The sequence below is a fragment of the Cygnus atratus genome, chromosome 27 (genome assembly GCF_013377495.2).
Source record: "Cygnus atratus isolate AKBS03 ecotype Queensland, Australia chromosome 27, CAtr_DNAZoo_HiC_assembly, whole genome shotgun sequence".
Classification (NCBI taxonomy): Eukaryota; Metazoa; Chordata; class Aves; order Anseriformes; family Anatidae; genus Cygnus; species Cygnus atratus.
The window spans coordinates 2,096,091-2,122,257 of NC_066388.1; the positions used below are offsets into that span (position 1 = coordinate 2,096,091).

The 26,167-nt window shown below is 54.9% G+C and overlaps 1 protein-coding gene across 4 annotated transcripts in view; it reads left to right on the forward strand.

The window, feature by feature from the left end:
* Nucleotides 1-1,597: 1,597 nt before the first annotated feature.
* The window catches only part of PPP3CC (protein phosphatase 3 catalytic subunit gamma), a 31,375-nt gene continuing 6,805 nt past the window's right edge, over nt 1,598-26,167 (forward strand). Inside the window, exons 1-12 of one of the 4 annotated variants that reach the window (XM_035562767.2) lie at nt 1,598-1,861; nt 13,844-14,041; nt 14,300-14,424; nt 19,131-19,242; nt 20,986-21,131; nt 21,519-21,658; nt 22,220-22,297; nt 22,385-22,479; nt 23,159-23,284; nt 24,206-24,283; nt 25,063-25,089; nt 26,012-26,093. In XM_035562767.2, coding sequence (XP_035418660.1) covers nt 1,810-1,861; nt 13,844-14,041; nt 14,300-14,424; nt 19,131-19,242; nt 20,986-21,131; nt 21,519-21,658; nt 22,220-22,297; nt 22,385-22,479; nt 23,159-23,284; nt 24,206-24,283; nt 25,063-25,089; nt 26,012-26,093 — 1,259 coding nt within the window. In that variant the 5' untranslated portion in view covers nt 1,598-1,809. The remainder of the gene's footprint in view (nt 1,862-13,843; nt 14,042-14,299; nt 14,425-19,130; nt 19,243-20,985; nt 21,132-21,518; nt 21,659-22,219; nt 22,298-22,384; nt 22,480-23,158; nt 23,285-24,205; nt 24,284-25,062; nt 25,090-26,011; nt 26,094-26,167) is intronic. The other 3 variants (XM_035562769.2, XM_035562768.2, XM_035562770.2) reach the window with 3 other exon arrangements.

Consider the following 26,167-nt stretch of genomic DNA (forward strand, 5'->3'; position numbering starts at 1 on the left):
TCTCCAGCTCGCACGAGGGAGCCTGACTCAGAGCAGCAGCATTTGTGTCCTTGCTTCCCCCGCCTGGAGGAAAGAAAAAGCATACTTTGCTTTTCTTCTTCACTTTCCAGGCCTTTTTATACTGCTAGCCTCAAGCTGCCAGCTCTGAGTGGCACGCACAATTTTTAGAAACCCCGTTTCAGCTAAAGCAAACAAGCCCTGAAATTCTGCGGTCGTTTTTAAAAATAAAATGCTCCTCTAGCAAAGAAAGGTCGCCGCGTAAACCCTGCCTTGCTATTTATCCTCCTCAGCGCCGCCGCGGATGATTGAGTGCTGTTATCAGGGCTGTCAGGCAGCGGCGCTCCATGGGGGTTAGGTTTCCCTCTCCTCCCATCTGCTGCAGGAATACCCTACATTTTTTGCTGCAAAATCCTCGTTTTGATGCTTCCGTGCCACCTTGGGGTCCAACCCCAGCCAAAGGGTGAATCCAGCAAGCGGTGCTGGCCGGGGTCACCCTCGTCCCTGAGCCCGGCTCGAGCGTTTTGTGCTATTTATTCCGAGCGCCAGCGCTTTTATTTAGGCACCCATCTGCCGACGCGAGCTGCTGGGCCGCGCCAACTTCTCCCTGCGCCCCATTTCCCAAGCTGTGCCGCCGGGAGGGCGTGGCGGAGGTTTATTTTTATTTTAATTTATTTTTACAGAGAATTTTTACCCCCTTCTGGTTTATATTTTATAGAGATTTTTACCCCCTTCCAGTTTATTTTCATTTTATTTTTACAGAGATTTTTACCCCCTTCTGGTTTATTTTCATTTAATTTTTACAGAGATTTTTCACCATTCCCATTTATTTTTATTTTTATAGAGATTTTTAACCCCTTCCTCTCAAAGCCAGGAAGGAGCACCAAGTTTATTATTTTTATTTTATTTTTACATATATTTTTACCCCCTTCTGGTTTATTTTTATTTTATATTTACAGAGATCTTTACCCCCTTCCAGATTATTTTTAATGAGACTTTTACCTCCTTCCGCTTTATTTTATATAGAGATTTTTACCCCTTTCCCCTCGAAACCAGGAAGCAGCACCCGGTTCATTTCCATTTCCACTTTATTTCCATTTCCATTTTATTTTCCCAGCCTTTCACCCCCTTCCTCTCCAAGCCAGGAAGCAGCACCCGGTCCATTTTTATTTCCATTTTATTTTCACACAGATTTCCATCCCCTTCCCCTCCAAGCCAGGAAGGAGCACACCGTTTAATTTTATCTTTACAGGTTCGTTTTTATTTCTATTTTTTCACATAGACATTCACCCCCCCTCCCCTCCAAGCCAGGAAGCAGCACCCGGTCCATCTTTATTTCCATTTTATTTTCACACAGACTTTTACCCCCCTTCCCCTCCAAGCCACGAAGCAGCACTCGGATTATTTGTATTTCCATTTTATTCCCACTTTATTTTCACGCAGCCTTACGCCCCCCCTTCCCCTCCAGCCCACCCCCCTCCTAATGGCGGCCGCCCCCCCCGCGTCGCCTTAGCAACGCCCCCTTCCCCTCCAAGATGGCGGCAGGAAGGGAGGGAAAGGCGAGCGCCCACGTGACGCCGCCCGCGGCGCAGGCGCAGTGGCGGCGGTGGCGGCGGCGGTGGCGGCCGGGGGGGGGCCGGGGAGCGCCGCGGAGCCGCCGCCCGGGGACGGAGCCGGTGCCGAGGCCGCCGCCGGGACACGATCGTTTGGCGGCGTCGGGAGGGGGGAGGCCGGCACCGGGACCCCCCCCCCCCGTCGTCGTCGTCCTCCTCCTCCTCCGTTAGGGCCCCCCCCGCCAGCAGCACCGGCACCATGTCCGGGCGCGGCCACGCCAAGCTGCCGACCACCGAGCGCATCGTTAAGGGTGAGGGGGGGGGGGGGCGGGTTTTGGGGGGGGCTTGGGGGGTTTTGGGGTCTTTTTTGGGGGTGGGGGGGAGGGGAGAGGGAGGGGGTGTGGGGAAGCCTCGGGGGGTTGGTGTTTTTTTTTTTTTTTGGGGGGGGGGGGTGTCCTGTTGTTTTGGGGGATCCTTTTGGTTTTGGGGGAAATCCTCTTGGTTTTGGGGGCGCCCACTTGATGGGGACCCTCATTTTTTTTTTTGGGGGGGGGGGACCCTGTAGATGGGGACCCTCGTGTTTTGGGGGGGGGAGTCCTCTTATTTTGGGGGGACCTTATTGTTTGGGGGGGGGCTCTTGTTGGGGACCCTCTTTTTTTGGAGGAAATCCTATATTTTGGGGGGTGCCCTCTTTTTTTGGGGGGGGAAATCCTCTTGTTTTGATGGAGATCCTCTTGGTTTTGGGGGGAGATCCTCGTGTTTTGGGGGAACCTTATTATTTTGGGGGGTTTGTATATTTTTAGGGGAACTTTATTGTTTTGGGGGAGCCTTATTGTTTTTGGGGGGCAACCCTGGTTTTAGGGGAGCCTTGGGGGGGGGCACTTGGTGTGTGGGGAGCCCCCCTCAAGGGGGTCTTGGGGAGATTTCCCCCCCCCCCCCCCCCCCCCCCATGGCAAAGCTTGTGCAGCAGATTCCGTTGTGGAGAAGCTGGGGGGCTTCTTGTTTTTTGGGGGGCACCCCTGATTTTGGGGGAGCCCTGGGAAGGGGGGGGGGGTTCTCTTTTGGGAAAATCCCCCCCCCTCCCGGGGGTTGGGGGCAGCGTTTGTGGGACAGAATCCGTTGTGGAGGGTCTGGGGGTGGTTGGTCTGGGGGGGGGGGGGGGGGGGGGGGGGCACCCATTTTGGGGGGGGGGGCTGAGCAGTGTCCCCCCCCCATTTTTCTGCTGTAGGTCTCACTCCGTGCGGTGTGAACTGGGGGGGCAGGATCGGGTAGGGGGCCCCCAGCCCCATAACGAGGAGGGGAGGAGGTAATAGGGACGGGGGGGCAGCACCCTGCCCTGCAAGGGGGGGCTCTAGGTGGGCTGGAAGGGAATGACACCCCCCCCCCCCCCCCCCCCTTTCGGGGTTCCGGGTTTTTTGGGGGGCATCGTGGCCATGCTTGGAGGAGATCTGGGGGGGGGAGAGCCCCCTCACCCCAACCCTGGCATCTCCATGCCTGTTTCCCCGTGTCCCCCGATGTGGCAGTGCCCTGAGGTGGGTGCCAGCCCCCCCCCCCCCCCCGGCCCCAAACCCATTACGGCAGGACCTATTTTTACAAGATCCGAGCACCCCGAAGCAATTAACGAGGAGGGTTAACGAGGAAAGGAACTCGTGGGGCCGCGAGACCCCTGGGCTCGGGGCAGCCCCGCGCCACGCGCGTCCCCTTTGGGTGCCCCCCACCTCTGCTGGCACCCCCCCCCCCCCCCCCCCCCCCCCCCCGAGGGGGCTCCCGGCGCCCGACGAGCGCGTGTGGGGGCGGCCGGGGGGACGGGGACGGTTCCTGGGAAGGTCCCCGAGCCTTGGGGACGGAGGCGAGCCCGCCGGGGTCGTCCCCAGCTCCTGCTCCGAGCGGGTGCGAGGGATTTTTTTAGCCCGTCATGCGGCCGGTCACATGCGGCGTGTTAATAACCGTGGCCTCAAACGAAGGGGAAGGGGAGTGTAGGGTGGCTCCCGAGGCTCCTCGGGCTCCCCGAGCGCTGCCTGGGGCTTTTCTGTGGGTTGGATCCTTCAAAACGAGGCTACGAGGCTGCGAGGTTTGGGGAATCGGGGTCTCCCCCGGCGGGGTCTTACGATTCAGAGCTCTCCGGCAGCCCTGCAAATCCCCTAAACCCCGGCCGTGGGGGGTTTAGCCCGGCCTCGTAACATCCCCGCAGCCTTCAGGATTCACCCGGGTCGCCCACGCCAAGTGTCCCCGGGGTCAGGATCGCGGATCCAGCCCCAAAAATCTGTGTGAGCGATGCTGTTGGGCGCTCTGCGCCCTCCCAGTTTTCCCCCAGTACCCTCGGGATGGGCTCGAGATCCTCTAGAAACCTACGGAGGAAACCTCGTTAGCTGTGATTATTGTTTAAAGGTGCTGACACCGTTCGCGGTTATTAATAATTGAAACTTGAAGAGAAAAGCTAATTTTGCTCCACGGAGGACGCCTGCGGTTAGGTAGGATGGGGAATTTGAACCGCGTTTAACCTATATATTTACATCTCCGGGGCCCTGCGGAAATGGGAACTATAATTACGGCCAGTCGGGAGAAATAGTTTTTCCGTTTGCATCAGTTTTGTGCGCGAGCGTGTACTTGGATAGCTCTGTTCCTGAAATCTCTGATTTTTGGGGTGCGCTGAGGATTGCTTTCTAACAGCCCGGCAGCGAACCGGTGGCTGGCGTTAACCAAAATCCTTCATTTTCGAGCCTGGGGCCCTCGTGGGGTGGACGTGCTGGAGGTGTGGGGTGATTTTTGTGTAGGGCTGGTTATCTGTGTTGCCAAAAAGGCTCGACTTCCTGGTGGGTCTGCGTGTTTTTATTACGGTGCCCCAAAATTTGGGCTCCCTTCCCTGCGCGTAGGTTGGGGGCTTTAAACGAGCGGGGCGTTATTTGGGCGTTATTTGGGCGTTACTCGCCCAAATCTGCGCTTTGGCTTTCCGTGAGCCCCTCGGCTTTTTCAGGCTCCCTTCTGCACATCCAGCTTGGTTTATTTTTTTGCTCGCCTTTTCCCCAACTGGAGCATCTTTAATTGGGGTATAGATAAAGGCCCTGCCGTGGTGCTTTCCTTCGTATCGGTTTGTGCTGCCTGGTCCCCGTTCCTGGCGTGGTGGATTGGGGAAGCGTTGGGCTGCCTCCGGTTGAGCTGTGCAGGTTTTTATCGCGCTGGTGCACCAGTCCAAGAGGGTTTGTAAGCACACGCGGCACACGTGGGGGCTGGGACAACCCCTAAATACAGGGGGATTGGGGTTTGTTGAGACGAAGAACTGGTGAAGCGCTCACGGTGTTTGCCGTGGGCCTCCTCTGGTGCTTTAACGGGTCGTCTCCTCTGACGTTCCCGTTTCGTAGCGACGCTTGGAGGGGAAGAAGCTGCAAAAATGGCTGAGAAAGGAGCCAGGAGGCCAAGGAGCCTGCCGTCACACCTCGGCACGCCGCAGTGAAAGTGCAAATGCCGCCCCGGGTCGAGGTGGGGTCTGTAAAAAGCAAGTTGTGTCACGGCCCAGCTCCTCCCGAGCGCTCAGCCCCTGGCAGCAGGGACCCCGAGGGACCCCCCACACACACCCCCGAGCGTTTCTGAACTGGAAATGGGACGTCTGGGGGGGGGGATGTTCCTGCCCTGCGTCGGAGCTGCTTTGTGCTGGGAAGGGGGCAGGTTGTGCTCGGGGCTGCGGAACGGGCGCTGGTTTTGCCAGGTGACGCCGTGCTCCGTCCCGACGTGAATCAGAAGTCACCGAGCGGCACTTCCTCGAACATCTGACGGTAAGGAGAGCCCTTCGGCTCCGGCACGCTTCCCACAGCCCTGGTGTGCCCCCGAAAAGCAAAAACTAAGCCCCGGCGCTAGCCTCGGGCGTCGAAAACTTTGACAAGGCGCCGGGGGAGCTAAGGTTGGGCTGCCCTTTGGGTTTCTTTTTTTGGTGTTTGCTCTGAGAATAGCACCAGGTGCTCCGGGCTGGAGCCGGGAAGGGTCGCTGGGTTTTGTGCGACGCGGTTTTTCTCTCCCTGCTGTCCAACCTGGGGGAGGTTAATCCCGTTCCCCGTGTTCGAGGCTGTGCCTGCTGCTCGGAGGCCCCGTTCTGCAGCGATTAGAGCAAACGGGCCCCCATTATTGAGTATTTCCCGGTTCATAAAAGCACGGAGAGCTGAGGAAGGGGTCTCTTCCATCTGTACCATGTGGGAACTGGCTTTAGGGTCGGTGGGAGCTGGTTTTAGGGACAGGAGACGAGGGCAGGCTGGTGCTGAGGGCTGGAGCCCATAGGAAGTAGGGCAGGGTGCTGGCTTTAAAATAGTCGCGAGCGCCGGGCCGTTTGCGATGAGGGGAGCTATTTAGGTAAATCCTGGGGTCCGGTGGGGGCAGAGCCACCCGCTAAGCTCAAGATATTCCCCCGAAACCTATATTTTGTCCGGGCTCCTTCCGGGCTCGGCTGCTTTTCCAGGTGTGGCGTTCCCCGGTGAGTCCCGTACTGGCCGTGCGGCGTGTTAGCGTCTCGGCTGGTGATGGAATTAGGGCTCATTAAGGAGCGGGAGCAAGGGAACAGACGATGTGAAGGCATCAGCGTTATCCTATAACGAAGGACTCGGGGCTGGGCTGGTGGTGCCGGGCAGGACGGTGTCCGCTGGTGGCTCGAGAGCGGAGATGGTCGTCTGGGCTGTGCTTATGGAGCAAAACCTCGCAAAAATTCATCGTGGGGCACAAGTTCAAAGCGTTTTCCCCACCCCAAGCTGATTCTGGTGGAAGCACAGTGATAAAACTCGTCTTAAATGGGGGGTTCGGGCTAAATTTCCTGCGATCCTGAGCTTTCTCCCAGCAGCATAGCTCCGGGAGGAGCCTCCAGTTCCCTCGCCTTGCCCTAGAAAATGCTCCCTCCTACGAGTCGCCGAGGAAATGGCTTTTGGAGCAGCAGGAAGACGTGATCCCGAATCCGAGGTCCTGGCTGTAGCACACCAAGGTGTCCCGGAGGAGGACCCCGAACACGGAGGACGGGTGTCGCTGCTCCGCTGATAACCGGGGGCTCGCTCGCTCCCTGCTGGTGTCGCACGAAGCTCTACAGCAAGGCTTGAATTTATCTTTTAAGACATATTTTAACAGTCAGACTGACTTCAGAATGACTTTGTGCCCGGCTCAACGTGTACCTAGCTCCGGTGGGAGCCTCGCTGGAGCTTGGAGAAGCCCATCCGTGGGGCTGCTTCCCCTGGGCTTGTGCCTGCGTCCAGTGTGGCCACTGGGACGATGCTAATTCCTGCAAATATCCAAGGCTGGGCTCAGCCCCTCGCGGTTTTGTTCTCTGTAGCTTTAGGACTACAGGTTTTTTTGGGGGCGTTTTCCCCTCGAAATGGGCTGCTCTGTGTCCGAACGGAGCTGGTGCACGCGATCGTGTCCCCTCAGGGTGGCTGGAACGGGGGGAGCCGGCACCCCCCGCGCTGCCGCAGGCGGCCGGGCTGAGGTTTACAGCTCCCAGCAGGTGGGGAATTTGCCTTTGCCACAAAGCCCCCGCTGTTCCTCTATTAATGATCTATTAGTGGAGCCGCTGTCAGCTCGCTAACCTTGTGAAAACAGGTGGCGAGTTTCCCTGCCTGCTGACATCTAGGAATCCCCTCTTGTCTCCTTGGGTGAGCTCGCCTTTTTTTTTTTTTTTTTTTTTTTTTTTAAGTCGCTGCAGCTGTTTGCTGGGGACCTCGGGCTTTTTTTCTCCTCCTCTTTTCTTTAATTTTTAATTTTTATTTTTTTTTTAAACTCCAGCTTAGCCACGACCCTCCTCGGGTCCCCCAGCGGAGCCGATGAGAGGAAGGTGCCAGCTCTGCGGCGTACGAACCCAGCGACTGGAAGGTCTGTAGGGATCGAGGGCCTCCAAGGACCCTTTTTTTTTCTTTTCAGGCCGCTGTTGGGTGCTCTTTTTGCCACCCGAGGCGGCAGGGGGTGATGGAAGGAGCCCTTGGCTCGGGGCAGGTTGTCTCAATGACAATCCCAGGCAAATCCGCGTCAGCGTGCCGGTCATTAGGAGACGGACGGCGCGTCGGAGCACGGACCTCGGAAACGTGGTGAGCAAGCACAGCTCAAATTGTCCACCTTGATCCCAAGGAGGCCGCCGAAATAGGTCGAGCACGGGGCCGCCCAGAGGACAGGGGCTCGGCTCCCCCGGCGGGGAAATCCCCCGGGATGAGCAGGGCCGGGTTTAAGTCGCCTCCGCTCCACTTAAATACTCCTGGCTTTAATCCCCGCCAGCTCCTCGGAGGTGTGTCGGAAACCTCCTTGAGTAGCCGCAGTTTACTTTGGCAAGAAGCACCTTCTTTTTTTTTTTTCCCTTCCCAGCCCGATAACACAGTTTAGATGCCGTGTTTTGCCAGCGGAATAGTTGAAGGATAATTGCGCCCTATCTGATTATTTCAGAGGTGGTGAGCACGGCTCCGAAGGGCAGCTGTAAGGCTTTACAAGCTTTGTGGCCTCCAAAACGCACACGTGGACGTGGATTTAGGTAGCTTTGATTATTTCCTAGCCTCTTGCCGTTGCACTTAGCTCTGCGGCAGCTTTGGACGTGGCTGGGTTATGCTCCTTTTGGCACACGCTAGGTTTGTGGGTTGTGTTTCGATGCACAGGACTGGCACTTGGGTTTTTTTGGTTTTTTTTTTGGAATTTAATGCACCTGGCTCCTGCACCGCCCAAATGTGCCAGGTTCTGGTAAGTGAGAGGATGCACGGCCTCAAAATTTGGGTGTCACTCCTGAAGCTACCGAAAGGCAGAGGCAGGTTTGCTGGTGGGAGCACTGTGGCTGATCGCTGTCTTGGTCTCGCTCGACTCCGGTACCGTGCTGACTCCTCCTGCTCTCTCCCCCTTCGAAGAAATCATTCGGCTTGGTAGGATTTGCCGTACAATGCAGGTATTTTTAGGGCACGTCGCTGTCCTATTTAAAAAAAAAAAAAAAAAAACGTGGAAGGTAGGGAGCAGAGCGCGCTTTCTGAGCCAGGAGGCTGGCGTCAGCTCCAGCAGCACGCTCTGGCTAATCTTGGGTAAAACTTCGGAGCTACAAACTCCTGCGATTAATCCTTCGTGTGTAAAGACAGTGATACTTACTCGAATACAAGACCCTAATATTGAGGAGGAGGGGACCCAAAGCCCTGTGCCCCAGGTGGGGCTGTGCACCATGAGTTCACAGCAACGGCTCCTTCTTTGGAGAAGCAAAGTTCGTTTCTTGCTCCGTTTACGAGTGTTGAGGGCCTCAGAAAGATGCGGCTCTTACTCATAACGAAAAAGGAAGATCGCTGCCCTCGGAAGAGCAGAAAGAATATGCAAAAGTTTGGAGGAGGGCAGACGGAAACGGCACTAATGATTGCTCCTGGCTCTTGCTGCGTTTACGCAAGGAAGGTGTTTGCTTGACTTGGTGACTTCTGAGATACTAACACTATTTATGGTAGCACAAACCGGTGTCAAGGGGACAAGTTGCTTATTTTTTCAGGTCCTCAGAGGCTGGAGGAGTGAATTATTGGCTCTGCTTCGTGGTGGCTTGGTTGCCGCGCTGCTCGTGTAGCCGGAGAGCAGCGCTGCTCCGACACAGCCGGATCGGGACGCCCGCGCCAGCGCTGCTGCCGACTGAAAAATGACACAGATTATTTGTCAGGGCTCGGGCCAGGCTTTGAAAAATCGGTATCGGGCATACATCTGTTTCTGCAGGCTCTCGTGTAAACTTGCCCGGAGGCACCCTAGGGGAGGGAGAATTTCCTGCAAACCGGCTCGGGGATTCGTGTGGCAGAGACAACGTGGCGTGTTCTGGCCAGGAACCTGTATGGATTTCAAAAAATAGGGATTATTCTGTGGGAAATCAGTTTGTAATAAGTATTAGGACTACCAGCAAGTTTGAAACTGACTTATTTTAGCTTCTGAGCTTCAACCCGTCCTTGCTTTTGGGCTGGCCAAGTGTAAAAGCTGCATCCTTCCCGTTCCTTTGCTCTCTGAGCATCGCAACAACCTCTGCATCCTTCCCTGTTCTTTGTGAGTGGTGCAACGGGCCCTGATGCAGCGCTGATGCCCGAGATCCCGATCCTACGAAAAGCTGGCTGCCACGACTTGAGGCTCCTGTAAAACCCGGCGGCTTCTGCAGGAGCTCGTGCCGTGGCTGGGTTCTGCTCGAGCGAAGTGGCCGCAGCATCGCCAATCCGTCCACCGCCTGCCTCCAAGCCTTTGCTGGAGCTCCGCAGGATGCCGAAATTCCTGCGGGCACAAATCGAGGGAGCCCTGCCCCGTGCTGGGCGGAGGAACGTGGGTTACCTGCGAACGGCAGGAGCGGCGGCTGATAAAAATACCACCGGGCTGCTTGCAGATGGAAGGAAAACGCCCCGACTGCCCGCAGCCCGGCAGGAGGTGGTTTTGTCTCCCCGCTCAGCCCCCGTGCAGGGCTCTCGCCACCGATTTCTCCACCTCTGGCAGCGGGATCCGACCTTCTGGGTGCCGTGGCAGGCCGGCACCTCTCGTCCCTGCTGAGTGCCAGTGAAATATTTCGGATGCCTCCCAGCACAGGTGGGGAGGGCGCAGGCACTGGGAGCTGTTCCTACCTTCCGCTGCGTGTCGGAGGCTGAGAGACAGCTTTTACGTGCGCTCAGCTTTGCCTGAGCTGCGCTGCCTGCCGCAGAATGCCCAAAATGTACTTTTTCTCCCCAAAGTACATCTGTAACCATCTGTTCGACTCGCTGGCTGTAAGACTCGTCTGACGAAGAGCGGGCGGAGAAGGTTATTGCGTGGAATGCCCTTCGGATGCGCTCCCACCCGTTTTGGGAGTTGCAGGGAAGTTTGCGTTGAACGTTTTTATTCTTGGGGGGATTTTCTGGACTCGAAGCCCGGCGGATGCACCCGGAAAGCCCGGCTGGAAAGGGAGCGCTTTGAGCACGTAGTGCTTGCTCCTTTTTCAGTAAGGATCTCGCCTTGCTCAGCCACTCCTCGGCATCTAAACAACAGCCCGAGGCTCTCCGTGGCTCTGCCCTGCTCTTCATGTAGGCGCAGGGGTGGCAGGACCCCCGTCCTCACCTCTCCATCCCCTCTCGGAGGGCTGGCGGTGCCTCCCTGCTCCTTCTCTTGCAGCCGTGCCCCGCAGCAAGCGGAGCTGTTGCCGTCCTCTGACTTTTACTGAGCTCCTTCGAGCGCAGCCGACCTTTTAATCCGTTTTACTCCTCAGAAGTTCACTTCCACGGGAGCCCTCGGGCACGTGGCTCGCATGCGCCGTGCGTCCCGCTAGCGGGGCGAGAGTTGCGGGGCTTTTTTGGTAGCAAGCCGTGTTGGACGCCCTCGTAAAATAATAACCCAGACCTAAAATTTTCACTTTTTAACCCAGCCTGGGCGCGGCGCGTGCAAAAGGCAGGCGGCACGGAGGGCGCAGCCCACGAGGAGCTCGATGTTGGGAACGTTTTCTCTGCGATTTACCCGAATTAGCGCCCGCAGGCAGCACGTGGAAGGAGCCGGCCGTGGGGCTGAGTTTAGCACCCCGTGCCCTCCTGCAGCCCCGGCTGCCTGTCGCTGGCCGCGCCGCCGGTGTGCGAGACGAGGAATTATTGTTTGCAGGTGGGAGCGGAAAGCAGTGAGGACGCTTCGAGGGTGCGAGGCTTCGGCTCGGCTCCTTGCCCCCGCCGCGTCCCCCGGCGAGGAGCCCTCCCGCTGCACCGAGGATAAAATTCAGACCTTAAAGAAGAAGGAAAAAAAAAGGAGCGGATATTTATGTCAGCTGCTTGCACCCGGTCGCCTAAAGCCCTTACACAAGTTATGCTGGCTAACAGGATTACTTGCTGGGACAACACTAATGACTTAAGTCTGTGTCCTCGTCCCCGGCTGCGGGCGGGGAGCAGGCGCTGGGGGGTTCGGGCGGCTCCTGGGGCGGGGAGGATTTTTCCTGCAGCCCTTATGAAGCTTTTGAAGTGCTGGGCAGCCCTTGGGCAGCCGGTTTGGGGACCTAAAAAAGCCCTTTTTTGGGGGATAGGTCAGCAGGAAGCCTAGAAAATAGGCGGCGTGGAGTAATCCCATGTCTAACGCGGTGTCTTTGCTGCGTGCGTGCGTCCCCAGGACGGTGCTGGTGTCTCCGGCTGCTCCGGAGCAGGGATTTCTCCCCAGACCCCTTCTCATGGCACTCCTGGATCCACGCTGCTTCCTTCCCGTGCTCCTCGTGGGAGCGGAGCCTCGCGAAGCCGGCGAGGGAAGTTACGTAAAAATTCTTGGCTGCTCGCATCGGAGCGGCCCCGGGTTTTGTCTTGCGTAACTGCGCTCGCGGGGGCTACCAAGAAGAGGCGAGGCAGAGCAGTGCCAGCAGGCTTTTCGTGGCTCTCCTCTGAACTGTGCGACGGGCACCGCTGCTCTCGCGGTCTCACGCCTTTTTCTTTAGGCTGTCTGTCCCAGCTCCTGCCTGCACGGGTCTCTCTGCGCCCGGTGGCCACGTTTTAGGGTCTGGAAAGGCAGCGGCGGGGGACACCGAGCCGCACCGTTCCCGCTTCTCTCTTCCCTCCCTTCTAAACCGTTTGACCTTCAGATGCTCCCCGGCTTCCTTGGGAGTCAGCTGGCAGGCGCTCGGACAACTGCCCGCTCTGCAGAAGTATTTACGAGCCGTTCCCCAGGCGCTGCAGGCAGCGAGTCCCCGAACCCCCGGCACCCTTCCCTCCGAGTCGCATGGAAGTGCTTGCCCCCAGCTCCTCCCCGTGCCCCCTTCCCCCTGCAGCCTCCCTCTGCAGTGCGAATCCAGAGAGAGTGGCGTGAATAATGCTAAATTCCCTGAAATGCGGAGGGCTTTTTTTTGGGAAAACGAAGAGGTCGCTTCTTTTTTTTTTTTCCCCCCTTAGGCTGCAGAGGTGGGTAGTAGGGGCGGTAAGAGCTGCATCCAGCCCGCGTCGGTGCACGCGGGGGTCCTGCCAAAACCTCGTTAATTGGGGGCTGCTCGGCGTTAATTGGGGGCTGCTCGGCGTGGGCTCAGCTCTGCAGAGCCCAGCTTCCAAAGCTCGGAGGAAGGAGGGCCACCGCCGCGTCCCCTTTCATCGCCTCCGCTCCCGTCCTCCGCTGTCCTACATTCGCCGTGTTTGAGAATTGATGTTCGGAGCAAAGGAGCTCTTGTGGCTCTCCGCTTTTTCTCTCTCTGCCCCCTGGGTTCCCGAGCTAAATAGCTGCTATGTTTGCATTTAAAAGAGACGGGCTGCGTGGCTCTTGGCCTGTTAAAATCCACGTGGCGTGGGGGTGTCTTTACCAGTGATGGGTAAGGGATAACTTCGTGTGTGTACCAGGTAAGGGATAACTTCATGCACCTATAAAATGGTTTTCTTCCCCTCCTGGCTCACAATTAAGCACCGATCAGATGATGGGAGGTGCAGAGGAGGCGGCAGGTTAAAAATTTGTTGCAAAATTGCTGCAAGGGGCTCCTTCGTTCCCCTTCCCTCTCCGGGGGATGCCCCGAGCTGATCTCCGTCCCCAGCCACACGTTGAGAGCTGGCTGACGGGCTCTTACTGGCAGCTCCTCGCCTCCTTTCCCAGCATCCAGGCCTTCCTGGAATTTATTGTGCAGCCAGCCACGCTGCAGCCCTTAGATATTATGCAAGGCTCATGTGTTCTCCTTTTTTCTGGCGGGTTAGCCAGGCCCGGGACGAGGTAGATGAGTAAGGCAGATGGTGCTTGCCTGCAGTGGCTATTTCTGCTCCGTGCGCTTCCTTTCTGCTGGGGGTTATCTTCTTGCAAGTCACACAATTGTCTGGCGTGAACATAATAATGCCTTTCAATGGGCTTTTTTCTACCTAGATGCCAAAACCAGGCAATGTGTTGTGGGCAGATAAGGCCCCGACTCGCCTCCAACGGGGGATTTCCTCGCGATTAACCCGCTGTTAAATTTGGGGTTAAGCTCCACGGAGCAGCCCGCACCGGGAGGTGAAGGCAGCTCCTCCACGGTGATGATGTGCTGTGATTTTACTGGGAACTGGTGTGCTTTTTGCCGCCTTTCACCAATATTTGCGTGCGGTCCTGTTTTCCTGCAGCGTTCTGGCCGTGACTCTCCTTGCTGTGTTAGGAGGCAGCCTTGGTGCCCGCGGTTTCGGCGGCTGCAGATGGCATTTCGTCTGCGCACGGCGGCTTTTTAAGCGTGCCGAGGGTGGGTTCGGTCTCTCTGGCAGCTCAGCTTCCCATCCTTCAGGATCCGAGAGCATAATCTCAGCGGGAGCGTGTTTCAGAGCGTGCGCTCGCCTCGAAGCTTGGAGCTGCAGCCTCCTGCTGCAAAGCCTGTGGCTCCTTCGCCCCCCCGACGAGCGCCGTCTTGCTAACGTGTTCCCTTCTGTTTGCAGCCGTCCCGTTCCCTCCCACGCAGCGGCTCACTCTGAAGGAGGTGTTCGAGGACGGCAAGCCTCGCCTCGACGTCCTGAAGAGCCACTTGGTAAAGGAAGGGCGCCTGGAAGAGGACGCGGCGCTCAAGATCATCAACGATGGGGCCGCCATCCTGCGGCACGAGAAGACGATGATCGAAGTGGAGGCTCCCATCACAGGTCAGAGAGCCTCCTGCCCGCCCGGGGAACACGGGCTGCTCCCGGTAGCAGATTTTCAGCCCTCTTCCTTCCACCAGGGGAGGTTTTTAAATTGCCTTAGCTCTCGGAAGAGAGGATTTTTGCCGTGTACGTTTTGCACGAGCTGGGTGCGAGGCGGGGGTGGCTTGGGTCAGAGCACAGCCGTGCTCCTCGTTGCTGTCGTGACCTTTCTTTTTTTTGTAACTCTGCCCCTCTTCTGTGCTCTTCTTCCCCCCGCAGTGTGCGGTGACATTCACGGGCAGTTTTTTGACCTGATGAAGCTCTTTGAAGTGGGAGGATCACCCAACAACACCCGCTACCTCTTCCTGGGAGACTACGTGGACAGAGGCTACTTCAGTATAGAGGTGACAAACCAAAGCTGAACCGGGGGATGCTAGCGCTAAGCTAGCAGGTGCAGACCTAAAAGCTTACAAACTCGCAGGATTCAGCTTAGCGGGGGAAGAAAAAGCATTTTGCAACCGAGCCACCGCTTCCCCACTGTCCCCTGAAAGTATCCACCGCGTGGTGCCAGGGAACGGGGTCAGGAGGAAGGGGCAATGAATTTTGGGGGCTCACAGGCTTCGAGCAGAGGTGTTTAATGGTGCACCTTGCTGTGCTGTGCCTGTATGGCTGCCTGCCTCGTCCCCTGGCAGGTACGGGTGGTGGAACGTCACGCACCCCATTAGGGTTTTGCAGCTCGCTGGGGGACACTGGGAGCTGCTGGTCTTAAAGGGTAAAGGAATCGGGGGGTCCCCGTGGCTGCTGCTGGCTCACCAAAAAGCCACGAGTGACACAGGCAGGGAGGGAGAGCAGTTAGGAAATGCTGCAAACCCCAGAGCCCACTGGAAAAGCAGCACTTGTCCCAGTTGCAGGTGACATCTGGAGACATGGTGGCACAAAAGACGTCAAACCGGGCGATGGAGCAAGGCGGGAGGAGCTGCGAAATCATTTCGGTTTCCCTTTGAAGAGGAAGGGTGCTACCACAGCGGGGCTGCGGCAGGGGAATTTTTCTGTACAGGACTCGTTCAGTTTTGGGGAGGAGCTCTCAAGGCCAAGGACGGAGGCAGGTCATGCGAAGGCTTCCTTGAAGGATCCTGCAGAGGATTCGGGAGGGTCCCGCCGCCAGCTTGCGCTCCGGCAGCTCTCTGGCTCGGGCCCAGCCTTGTGCTCGGTGTGTTCCTAAACATTGACTGCGAGCCAAGGGGTGACAATGAGCTGTTTTCCGGGCTGCCCCGAAGGTGGGGTTGTGGCTGTTGGATTTCGGGTGGTGCTGGCAGGAGGAGCCCGGCAGCCTCTGGGGAGGAAGGGGACGAGCAGAGCCTTCGGCCGCGTGTCGAGGCGGCGTGGCTGCTGCAGGCTGGGAGCGCAGTTTGGGCGTATTTACGTGGAAAAGAGGATCATAGAAATTACGCTATTGCACAGCAACTTGTTCCGAGGTGAGAAGTGGAGTTTTTTGGTATTAAACCTTCAGGTGAGGCGTGCTGTACCTTCTGTCTGTGCATGAATGTACAGATCCCAGGTGATGGAGTGCTGCTCCCACTTCTGCTCTTCCCTTCGACTGACCAGACGTTGGGGATCTGCAGAAGTGGGCGCTGAGTTTGGGACCAGAGCCCTCGTCTCTATGTGCCCTGCTAGTACTGGGGACTTCCAGGGATGTGGATGAGTCTGGAGAGCAGGTTCAGTGGGCAGAGGAGTTTGGTTTGTGGCTTTTCCCTCCCGAGGAGGAAGGCCTGAGGACTACAGCGAGCCCTCACCGCTCTGTGCTGAGTCCTGAGGCTGAGACACGGAGCCTGTGCAGAGCACCGTGGCGTTTTTGGGCTGAGAGCCTTGGGCCAGCCCATGTCAGTAAGCCGTGAGCGTGCAGGTCTCCTTTCCTGCTGCTCTTGACCCTCCTCCTTCCCCTTTTCCCCTCGTGTCTGCAGAGAGAAAACCCCCGAGCGCTCTCCTAGCCCACAGAGATCGCATCGATCTCTCACGAATCAGGGTGGGCTTTGATTAGCACATGCGGGGGCTGATCCAAATGTCACCGATAAAGCAGGATCTAGAAGGCTTCACTCCCTTGTTCTTATTGATGTGTGCCTCTTCTTCCCACCTACTAGTGCCTGTGTGCTTTAAGAGGTTCCCACCTGGGTGTGCAGCAGCTGGCTCGGAGGATTTCTCCGAGCAAGGAGCCAGCAGCCCCTGACGTGAGACTTTGCTTCATTTTTGGAAGATTTCTGCTCCCTAGCATGCAAAAACTTGGGGTGGCCGGAGCAGCTGGCCTCGCCAGCGCAGAGATGGATCTGACTTGGGGGTTTTGGTGGCTTTATGGTCGAGGTGACCGAGAGGCAGCCAGGTTTTCACCACGGGGAAGGTGCAGGGCACCAGCAGGACCCCTGCGTCACGGCACCAACTTGGGCACCCGTGTGCTGATAATCACGACCTTTTAACTGAGCGAAATGGGAGGTAATTGTGTAATTGCATCCTGATGCAGGCAATCAGGAAACGAGATACAAAACTAGGGGCCGAGGAGGTGTTAAGGCAAACTGTGCTGCGTGTGAGCAGCCCAGGTAACCCTTGGGAGCCCTCCCCGGTGCTCTGTTGGGTTGTCAAGGTAAAAGGAGCAGTTTTTAGCTCAGATAAAACCTTTAAAACCCCTGAAAGCCTCCGTTCGTCAGCTCAGCTGGACGCCTTCAACAAATTATTTCTGGGCTTCTGGCTTAGGGGGATTCTCACTTAGAAACATTCGTTCCCAGTGAGCGTAATGAGGCCGTGAAGAATGCGGGGTTTTATTTTTCGGGTCTCTCTCCTGTTCAGTTGCTGTTTTTCAGAAGCAGGTAAAAGCCTGGCGAGACAGCTGCCAGGTTTGTTTGGAGTTAATCCACGGACTCAAACGAGGGGACTGACAGGCAGCGAGGAAACGGGGCTAAATATTTCCCTTTTGGGATGCTGATGAGCCAGCATCCCGATGGAGGATTCCCTCCCCAGTCTGCGAGGGGGCAAGGTGCTTCCTTCCGAGCACGCGTGCATTGCTGGGCCTCCAGCTGCACCTCCCAGCCCTTACGCAGGAAGGATAACGTTCGTCAGCGGCCACCCTGATCTGTGAAGCTGGACCTGCCAGGGTACAATGACTATAATTGTTTTATTAATTATCAAGCTATTATACCAGGAATATGATCTATGGAAGGAGCGTGTTAAGGACAGAGTGATAATGGGATACACCGCTGCCAGATCAGCTTCCAAATCCACCAACGATGGGGCACGTTATCGCTGGCTAATTAGGAATTGCACGTGCCGTGATTTTGCCAGGCTCGAATGCAGTTTTATCCAGAATAATTAGATACGAAATAAAAAGATCCGGCCGGTGCTGTAAACCTGACGTTAGCCCCGATGGCTTCGCTCGCCTCGAGGGGTGCTGCGGGCAGGGAGGCAGCGCTGGGTCCCTCCTGCGCTGATGCTGAGCTGGGGAGGGGAGGGGATGGGATTACCCACGGAGTCTTGGAAGTCTGGGAAGGCTGTTGGGTGTCCTGAGCCCATCCTCACGCTGCTAGCACCTTTCTGCCTGTCCGTCCCCGCGTTTCAGCCCGTGGAATCGCTGCAGGCCATGGGCAGCCGCCGCCGTGCCGCAGCCCTTGGCGCTGTGGTTTGGTCGCTGCCTGCCCAGGAAGAGCCGTGGTGTCGAGCTTAATTTTAAAACACTTGGAATCCGGTCTGAAATAACTCTTCTGCAAGTTGCTGACCTGCTGTACACCCCAAATGCGCCTCTTTATTGATGGAGCGTCTTTCTTGCTTCGCTTCGAAGCAGTGGAGCCGGGGCCGGCTGCTTTCCCCAATGCTTTGCCAGTCTTTTGTTTCAGTTACAGCGATTTTCATTTCCCAGTTCTTAAGCTAGCTCAGAAACGTGACGCTAAGGCTGCAGACATGGGAGGCTGAAGCTTTAAGTCACAGAATAATTAGAAATGTTTTTGTTGGGGGCACTTGTCCTGTTAGTGGATGTAATGAAGCATTATTTTTGCTGGCCCTAACTGCAGCTTACATTACCTGCCACTGTCTCTGGCCCCATTTCTGCTCAGATTTAAAATTCAGGTGTTGTTATCAGTCTTTTTCTGTGGGGTTGAGCTGTGTTGGATGCAGATGGGTGCTCTGCAGCTCCTTGGGATCCCTGCGTGTCGTTGGAATGACTAATTTAGAGCTTACCTTGGGTATCACGGTATTAAAACACTGAGCCCCCAAGGTATCAGTGGTGGAAACCAACCCAAAATGAGTTTATTTCGCTTCTGGAGGCTGTTCCCATGCTGCAGCAGCTCCTGGAGATGTGCACACCAGATCGGCGATGTTTCACGGGTCCAGCACTCCCCTCCTCCGTGGAGCCTCCGCCGTAAAATATTTCGGGGCCCCTGCTCCAAAAGCTCGTTTCTGTGCGGCTTCGTTTGGCACGACCTCTTTACAGGTGTCACGGCTCGGAGAGGGGATGTGGGAAGCCCTCTTCAAAGCCAAAAAGGTTTTACCGAGCTCTTTTTTTTTGGCTAGGGTTTTCCTGTTTTGAACTTGAACTTCACATGACTGTAGCGTAAGCAGAAAAACAGAGGGGGGGGGGGGGAGAGCCGGCGAGGAAGATGAAGTTGATTTTTTTTTTTTTTTCCTGATGCTGAAAGCTGTTGAGGAAAGGGCCAGCAGGACGGCTGGCTGCTCTCCGTGATGGTCTCCGCTTTCGATGGCAGCGGGACATCCGTGCTGCAGCTGGCTTTGCTTTGCTGCTCCGCAAACGGGTGCCGCTCGCTTGGGTCCGTGCTGGGAGGAAAAGCTGCCCCCACCCAGCCCAGCGCCGCTTTCAGCCGAATGCGACCTCATTTGTCACTTCTCCAGCTCGGGCCTAATATAGAGAAATGCTCAGGGTGGCTTTTCCCCCCCGCTGGTGAGGTTGGCCAAGATAAGATCTGCTGCCGATTATGGAGCTGGGTTTCTATCAGGGTTCCACTCCGAATGCAGCCTGTTGGGTGTCTTCCCAGAAACACTTACTGAAGTCCACGGATGATTAGTACCCTATAAAAGGTTTTCATTACCCGCCATCTCCTCCTTCCCTCTCTTGCAGTGTGTGCTGTATTTATGGAGTTTAAAGATAAATCATCCCAAAACGTTGTTCCTCCTTCGAGGAAACCACGAGTGCAGGCACCTCACAGAATACTTCACCTTTAAACAAGAGTGTAAGTATCCCCTGTGTAAGGATTTAAATCTATTAATGTCTTGTGACCAGGTGTGGGGGGCTTATTTTGGGGTGGGGGGCGGCCACGAGTGATATCAGGTAGGTCTGGAGCTGTAAAAAACAGCTGTCGTCTTATCCTGCGTAGGCAGCGTTTCTCCTGTTTCAGCTCCTGCTAAAAACCAAAGAAATTTTTAAGTCCCATGAAGTTCTGGGTGCGTGTTGATGCAGCCTTCTGGCTGCAAAGAACAACGCTGGATGGAGGAAACGAGCACATCTTCCCTGCCTTGATGCGGCTGCATGCATCCCCCTCCCTGACTTCCAGCCCCAGCACCATATAATTACTGCCAAATGACTTTCAGCTCCAGATTGTGCAGCTGGGATCGGTGATTACAATTGGAAGCAAATAAAGGATTTGTTCCTCAGTGTTTGCACTGGGGAGAATCATTACCTTTAAGATGATTTTACTGGAGTTAAAGATAGTTTCGGGCTGCGTTTACATATTTTTAAACTATGGCTGATGAGAGGCTGGGGAATGACCCCTCTCCCCCGAGGCTGATGGTCATTATAATAATAAAGCAATAATCACAGAGGTCTGCAGCAGCAATGTGCAGCTCTTTGCTAGGGAACAGTTGCTCAAGACCCAACCTCGAGGAATAGTTACGGGCAAGGCACAAGCCCAAGCTTCATCCCTGCAGCTCGGGATGCTGCTGGACAGGGTAAGGCCGATAGGTACTGAAATAATGAGGTCTGTTTGCCCAGAAATGAGCTGGAAAACATCTGCCAGCTCTCTGCTGGATGCCGTAGTCATCAGGTGGTGGGAGATGAGCTCCTGTCAAGCTGGGCTCGATTCAAACCAGGGAGCCAAAGGTGCTGGTTTTTCCCCTCCTTTGGAAAGCAGCAGATACTGCCTTTCCCCCTTCCTGTATCGTAGCCTGCAGCTGAATAAACCTGTAAGTATCTCTGTAAAGCTGTTGAAAGGTGAACTTGCCATTCACGCAGGTTTGGATTTAGACAAAAACGTGTTTTATAGCATTAAAGGGGTTTTCTCAAAGGTCTGGCTGTGTTAACACACTGCTGCCTTGCAAGACACGCACCTGACGTGCAGTGATCCTGTCCTCTGCTCTAATGGGAGGCATGGAGAGACGTTCCTGAATGTACTTGGAGGCTTGCTGTAAAAGCTGAGCTGCTTTTGGAAAGGCCACGTTGGCTCCTCGATGTACAGAAACACGGGCAATTCCTCTCGGAGTCGGGAGGTGCAACGTGTGTAGGAAAGCCTGGGATGACTTTGTTAGCATCCCAAGTTTCTATCACAGTGGCACCTGTCGAGCTTCTTTTCTGTGTTAGTCTTAGTGCGGGTGCTCTAGAAAATAGCTCGAAGAGAGATTAATATTCCGGACCATGTCCAGATTTGGAGCCTTTTTATCTTCGTGCCCAATAAGCGTTTTCCTAAGGCAGCGTTTTCACCAATGCACGGGTGCAAAGTTTGACTTGCAGGGTCACAGCCGTGGAGTTCCCACATCACCTTGGGTACGAGGCTCCCTGAGCTTATTTATCAGCGCTTCAGCTGATCAAAGCTTTCCTTACTGCTTCTTACATCGTGTGGGTTGGGATGCATGAATGACTCCCTGAAAAAGAAGGAGGAAAAAAAAATAGAAGAAAGCTCTGCTTTCAACCTGAGCAGTCTTTGTTGTGCAAATTAATTCAGTTTTTGCCTCTCTTCCTCCCCATGCCCCCACCCCAACAGGTCGAATCAAGTATTCGGAGCGAGTGTACGATGCGTGCATGGATACCTTTGACTGTCTTCCTCTTGCTGCCCTCTTAAACCAGCAATTTCTGTGTGTTCACGGAGGACTGTCTCCAGAAATCACGTGTCTAGATGACATTAGGAAAGTAAGTAATCTTCATGACCTTTCCACATTTTTGGGGTATGTTGGGTATCCCGACTGGGGTTCAGCTCCTCCTTGCAGCCTGTTTGCTGCTCCTGGTTTGCACACATGGTAAAACTCTGGCTTTTTGGAGTGGTTAGGAGGGGGGAGCATAGCTTAGGATTAATGGTGACCACACCATTAATGGCAGGCTCGTTTCACATCTGGGCTTGCAGGTTGAGGCTCCTGTGCTCTGCATATTCACGCTGCGACTCTCTTCTGGAGCTTCTGGTGTGGTCAGAGGAGGCTTAATCCTCGGGCGAAATAACCACAGGTCTAACCTAGAGGCCGTCTCCAAGCCGCAGGGTCATCAGCCCGTGTATGCTGTCCTGACGTTGTGCACGTTTTTCAGTTAGACAGGTTTAAGGAGCCTCCAGCCTTCGGCCCGATGTGCGACCTGCTCTGGTCCGATCCGTCGGAAGATTACGGCAACGAGAAGACAGTGGAGCATTTCGCCCACAACACCGTTCGAGGCTGCTCCTATTTCTACAGGTAAGCGGTGTTTTAGGGGACTGATAGACTGGAGGGTTTTCTCTCCTTATGCTGAAGTGTATGGGGAGATGAATTGCTATTCAGATCACTCCGTGGGACTTCACAGCGTTGCCTGGCTCTGGAACAGTCTTCTGTTGGCTCTAATGGACAAAATCTTGTTCCCTCCTGTAACGTTGAGCTCTCTTTGGATCCGTTGCTCTATGAAATTGTGATATCGGACAGCAGAGATGCTCCTGCTTGTTGGCAGCCTGCCCTTTTGAGTGGTTTTCAGGCACTGGACAGTACCGGGAGCTCTAGGAAATAATCCTTTCCTGTCTAAAGGAGGAGCATTTGCGCTGACAGACCACTTGTAGCCTGGCTGATAGGGAGGATTTGGCACCAGGGGTCTGTTCAACAGAATGCTTCGCAATTCATTTTTGAGTGATGCAATACATACTGGCCTCGTTTGGGGATGCTGGGCACAAACTGAGCAGATGCTGAAAGTGGTCGGTTCCTGAAACCAAGACCTTGGGCGCTACCTGTTCTCTTTGCTACGTGCTAACGTATGTTTTTGTTTTCCAGTTACCCTGCAGTTTGTGATTTTTTGCAGAACAATAGTTTGTTATCTGTGATCCGAGCTCACGAAGCCCAGGACGCTGGGTAAGCGCCACCGAGCAGCCTCCCTCTGCCTTCCTGCCACCCGTACGGAGCAGGAGCGGTGTGTTTAACGCTTGACCTGCTTTTCAGGTACCGAATGTACAGGAAGAGCCAGACAACAGGCTTTCCATCGTTAATCACAATCTTCTCTGCACCAAATTACCTAGATGTCTATAACAACAAGGGTAAGGCTGGCAGGGCCAGGGCTGTGCTGCTGTTGGGCTGTCAATACTGGCGTCGCGCTCCCAGGAAATCCCTCTCCATCTTCCGTGGCCACTCTGCCCGCTCCTCTGCTTGCATTTGCATGCATGAAATGAAAAAAAGAGCTTTCTGTGCTAACCCGATGGCAGCTGGGGAGCTGGAAGTGGCTGGCTTCTCTGACTCAAAGATCTCAGACGTTACTGTGGCAATTAACTGTCAAGTTAGAGAGCCTAGAATAATGCTCTCGTTTCCAGCCACATGACAACTGAGCACTCTTGATGAACGCTGCCATAAAAGAGAAGCTGCTTGTACAGGCAAGCTTTAACTTCCCCGTTCCCCTGATACCATGTACGTACTATGGGGAACTTCCCTAAAATGTATTTTTACCCCTCGCTTTGGATCTTGGCTCTGTGCACACCACTTCTGCATCACTTTTAACGCCGTAGTTAAATTCACCTTCATTATTATTATGAGCTTTTGTGAAACAATAGACCATCTGAAAAATACTGCTTAAACTCTCTGGTTTTGGATATCTGGCAGTTTGATTCTGCATGAGTGCGACCTCTTGTTGCTGTTGATAATGAAGTTTAATTAGCAGAGGTACAACTCCCTGAGGCTGACGGCTCCTTTGGGCTTGTGTTGTGTCTCCTTGCTCTCTCCTAGCTGCTGTACTGAAATACGAAAACAACGTCATGAACATAAGGCAGTTCAACTGTTCCCCTCATCCGTACTGGCTTCCAAACTTCATGGATGTCTTCACATGGTCTCTGCCTTTTGTGGGAGAGAAGGGTGAGTGCTGTTTGGATTGATTTTTGGAGTTGCCCAGGGACTGGTCGTAGTTCAAACCCCGAGTGTGCGAAACCTGTCCCACGAGCTGCTGAATGTGTTGGGACGGTGTCGTAACTTGTTATAGCAGATACCACTGGGAAAAGTGCTCAGGTTCAAGGAGAGCCGCGTGTTACTGGCTGAAGCTTTAAAATAATTGTGAATGCCTGCTTTAGAAAGCTTTTTCCAACAAAACAGTCCCTTCTTCCTAATTCTGCCTGGCCGACGGAGCCGGTCTCGGTTGGTATAGCCCTGCCTCGGGATTTGGAGACGTTTCCCTCGCTCCTCGTGTGCAGCAGAGGAATGAAAATCTCCCGCTGGCTGGTGGCCAGAAAGGAAGCATTCACTTGAATGTAAAGGCTTATTTCATTTTGAAGGAGGTGAGGCTGCTTAAAATACATCCAAGACTTCGCCTCGCTTTCTCAGCGAAGGAGTCTTTACACCTCCTGGCGGGTTCTAAATTCCGCACCAGAGCTGTGGGTTTTGAGGACAACTTTAAAGGTCCGAGCCAAAGGATTTTTGACTTTGAGGGAGCCGAGGGTTGAATTCCCCGCAGACCTGAGGCTCTCGGAGCCAGGTGGCAAGCTGTGCAGGTTTGGGGTGGGGAGGCAGCGATGCTGGCACCCTGCTCCCCACGGCTGCTTCATCTGTGCTGTGCTTGGACCGCGTCCACCTCCTTGGCAGAAGGTGCAGAGTATGTCGTCTGCTCTGGGTACTGCTGCGAGGCACCAGCAGCGAGCAGCTAAAAAAGTGTCTCTGGGCTCCCACTTCCAGAGTAAAAATGACCTTGAAATCGTTCCTTTGTCCGGCTTGTCCTCCGAATCCCTCCGCCTGCCAAGCGCGCGCACCAGGCCTCTCTAATCTTCCTGTCTGTGCTTCTTGCAGTCACAGAAATGCTCGTTAACATCCTCAACATATGCTCCGATGATGAGTTGATTTCAGATGGCGATGAGACATTGGAAGGTAAAAAAAAAAAAAAAAAAAAAAAACCTCTGCTAGGACTGAGCTGGTAACAGAGGGGGGGTGACGGTGGGGACGGGTCTGGGATGCTAGCTCGAGGGTGCTCAGCAGCTGCCCTGCCAGGGGCTCCAGATCCTTTTTGGCCAGCCCTTGTGCAGCCATGGGTAGGAAACATTTTTATTTTTTTCCCTTTGCTGCTCAGTCACAGCGAAATTGAGTTATATGCCCTGTGACAGACACTTCTTGCCAGCTCCTCTGGAGAACGGTTTCCTGCTCCTTGCAGAGACTGCTTCCCGAGTTGTTATTTTTTTCCCCCGAATCTAAATTTGCTACAGCAGAACATCCACCCAGTCTGCTCATCTGTTGCGCCAAACTCCTCTGAAGTGGCTCCTCCTGTCAGCCCAGAAATGTAGATCACAGCTTTCGGCCCTGGTTTTGAGCTGTGCACGACAAGGGAAGAAGTCACAGTGCTGGTTGCAGTTTGTGTCGGGGGGTGGCGAGCAGCAGGGACGCCAGTGGGGACATCGTGGGGGTCTCGGGGGGGCTGCTGGCACAGATCTGCGCAGGGTGGAGTAAAATCAGTCCCGCAGGGCAGCAGAACACCACGGTGCTCTAAAAAGGTGCTGCTTCGGCCGACAGGTTGACTTTAACCCGCTTCTCCCATTTGCATTTCGTTTTTTGTTTTTGTTTTTTTTTTTCTTTCTCCCTCCCATGAAAATTAAATTTGTTTCTTCTATCTCTGTCTTCATCTACTTGTTTCTTGGTGTCTCCTCTCCCTGAAGATCACTACATTTCAAGCTATCAGAAAGGTACCCAGCTAGAATTTGCTACCGGCTTAATTTTCACTGCCTGTGCCACCAGATTCCTTGGAGTGGATTTGAATAGCTGACTAGTTGGGCAGTCTCTTCATCCCCCTTTCAGTTTTAACATAAGCGCCGTGTGTTTTTTAACCCTTCTGCGTTCCTCCAGGAACTCGAGAAACGGGGTCACGTTTCTATCTGACTTCTGAATGCAGCCACCTAGTGCATGGCTGAGCCATCGGTGCATGTTAGACCTCCGGTTTGGCTTGTCCTGTCCTGGTGTGTACTTGGGCCATGTGAAGAATCTCAGCCGAGAGGAGATGTATTTTGTTACCTCGTTTACGTTGGTTTTTGTTTGTTTCCAGTTACCCTCCGTGCTTTTCCTCCCACGTTTGGTCTGTGTAGGGGGAAGGGGAGCTCACCTCTCTCACTCTGTGTGTGCGCGGGGCTCCGGCCAGCCCTTCACTGCGTGCCTTGGATGCCAGAGCTGGTGCTTGCGTGACACTCCTCCCCACGGCGAGCACAGCCCCGGTGTTCTGCAGTGTCCATCAGCAGTCAGACCCGGCCGCGTTCTGCCTTGCAAACCCGTGTCTACGTGGCTGAGTCATTTGTGTTACATCCTGTGTAGTGTGAGCGAACCCGGTGAGCTTCCAACGACGCCTGTCCGAGCTGTTCCCTTTGGTGGTTCTACTCTTTAGACCTCTGAGTCCGTGTGTCATCTTGTCGGTGTTGCCCTCCTCACTGCCATCCTGACCGCCAGCCTCGGCGCTGTTCTCTCGAGAGCCTAGCTGTGAAATCTGTAAACCGTGGTTTTCTTTTCCTGGAGTCAGACAGGGGCTTCATGCTGACATTGCCTGCGCCTCCGAGGCAGGACGGGAAACCTTAAACATGCCGGTGGTGTTTTGTTGTTTTGTTTTTTTTTCTCCCGAAGGTGGGACAACAGTCCGTAAAGAGATCATCAGGAATAAGATTAGAGCCATTGGGAAGATGGCACGTGTCTTCTCGGTCCTTCGGTAAGGACGCAGCACGGTCTGCGGTGTCGCGTTCTGTCTTGCTCTGGGTCCCCGGGGACGTTTGTCGGTGCTCG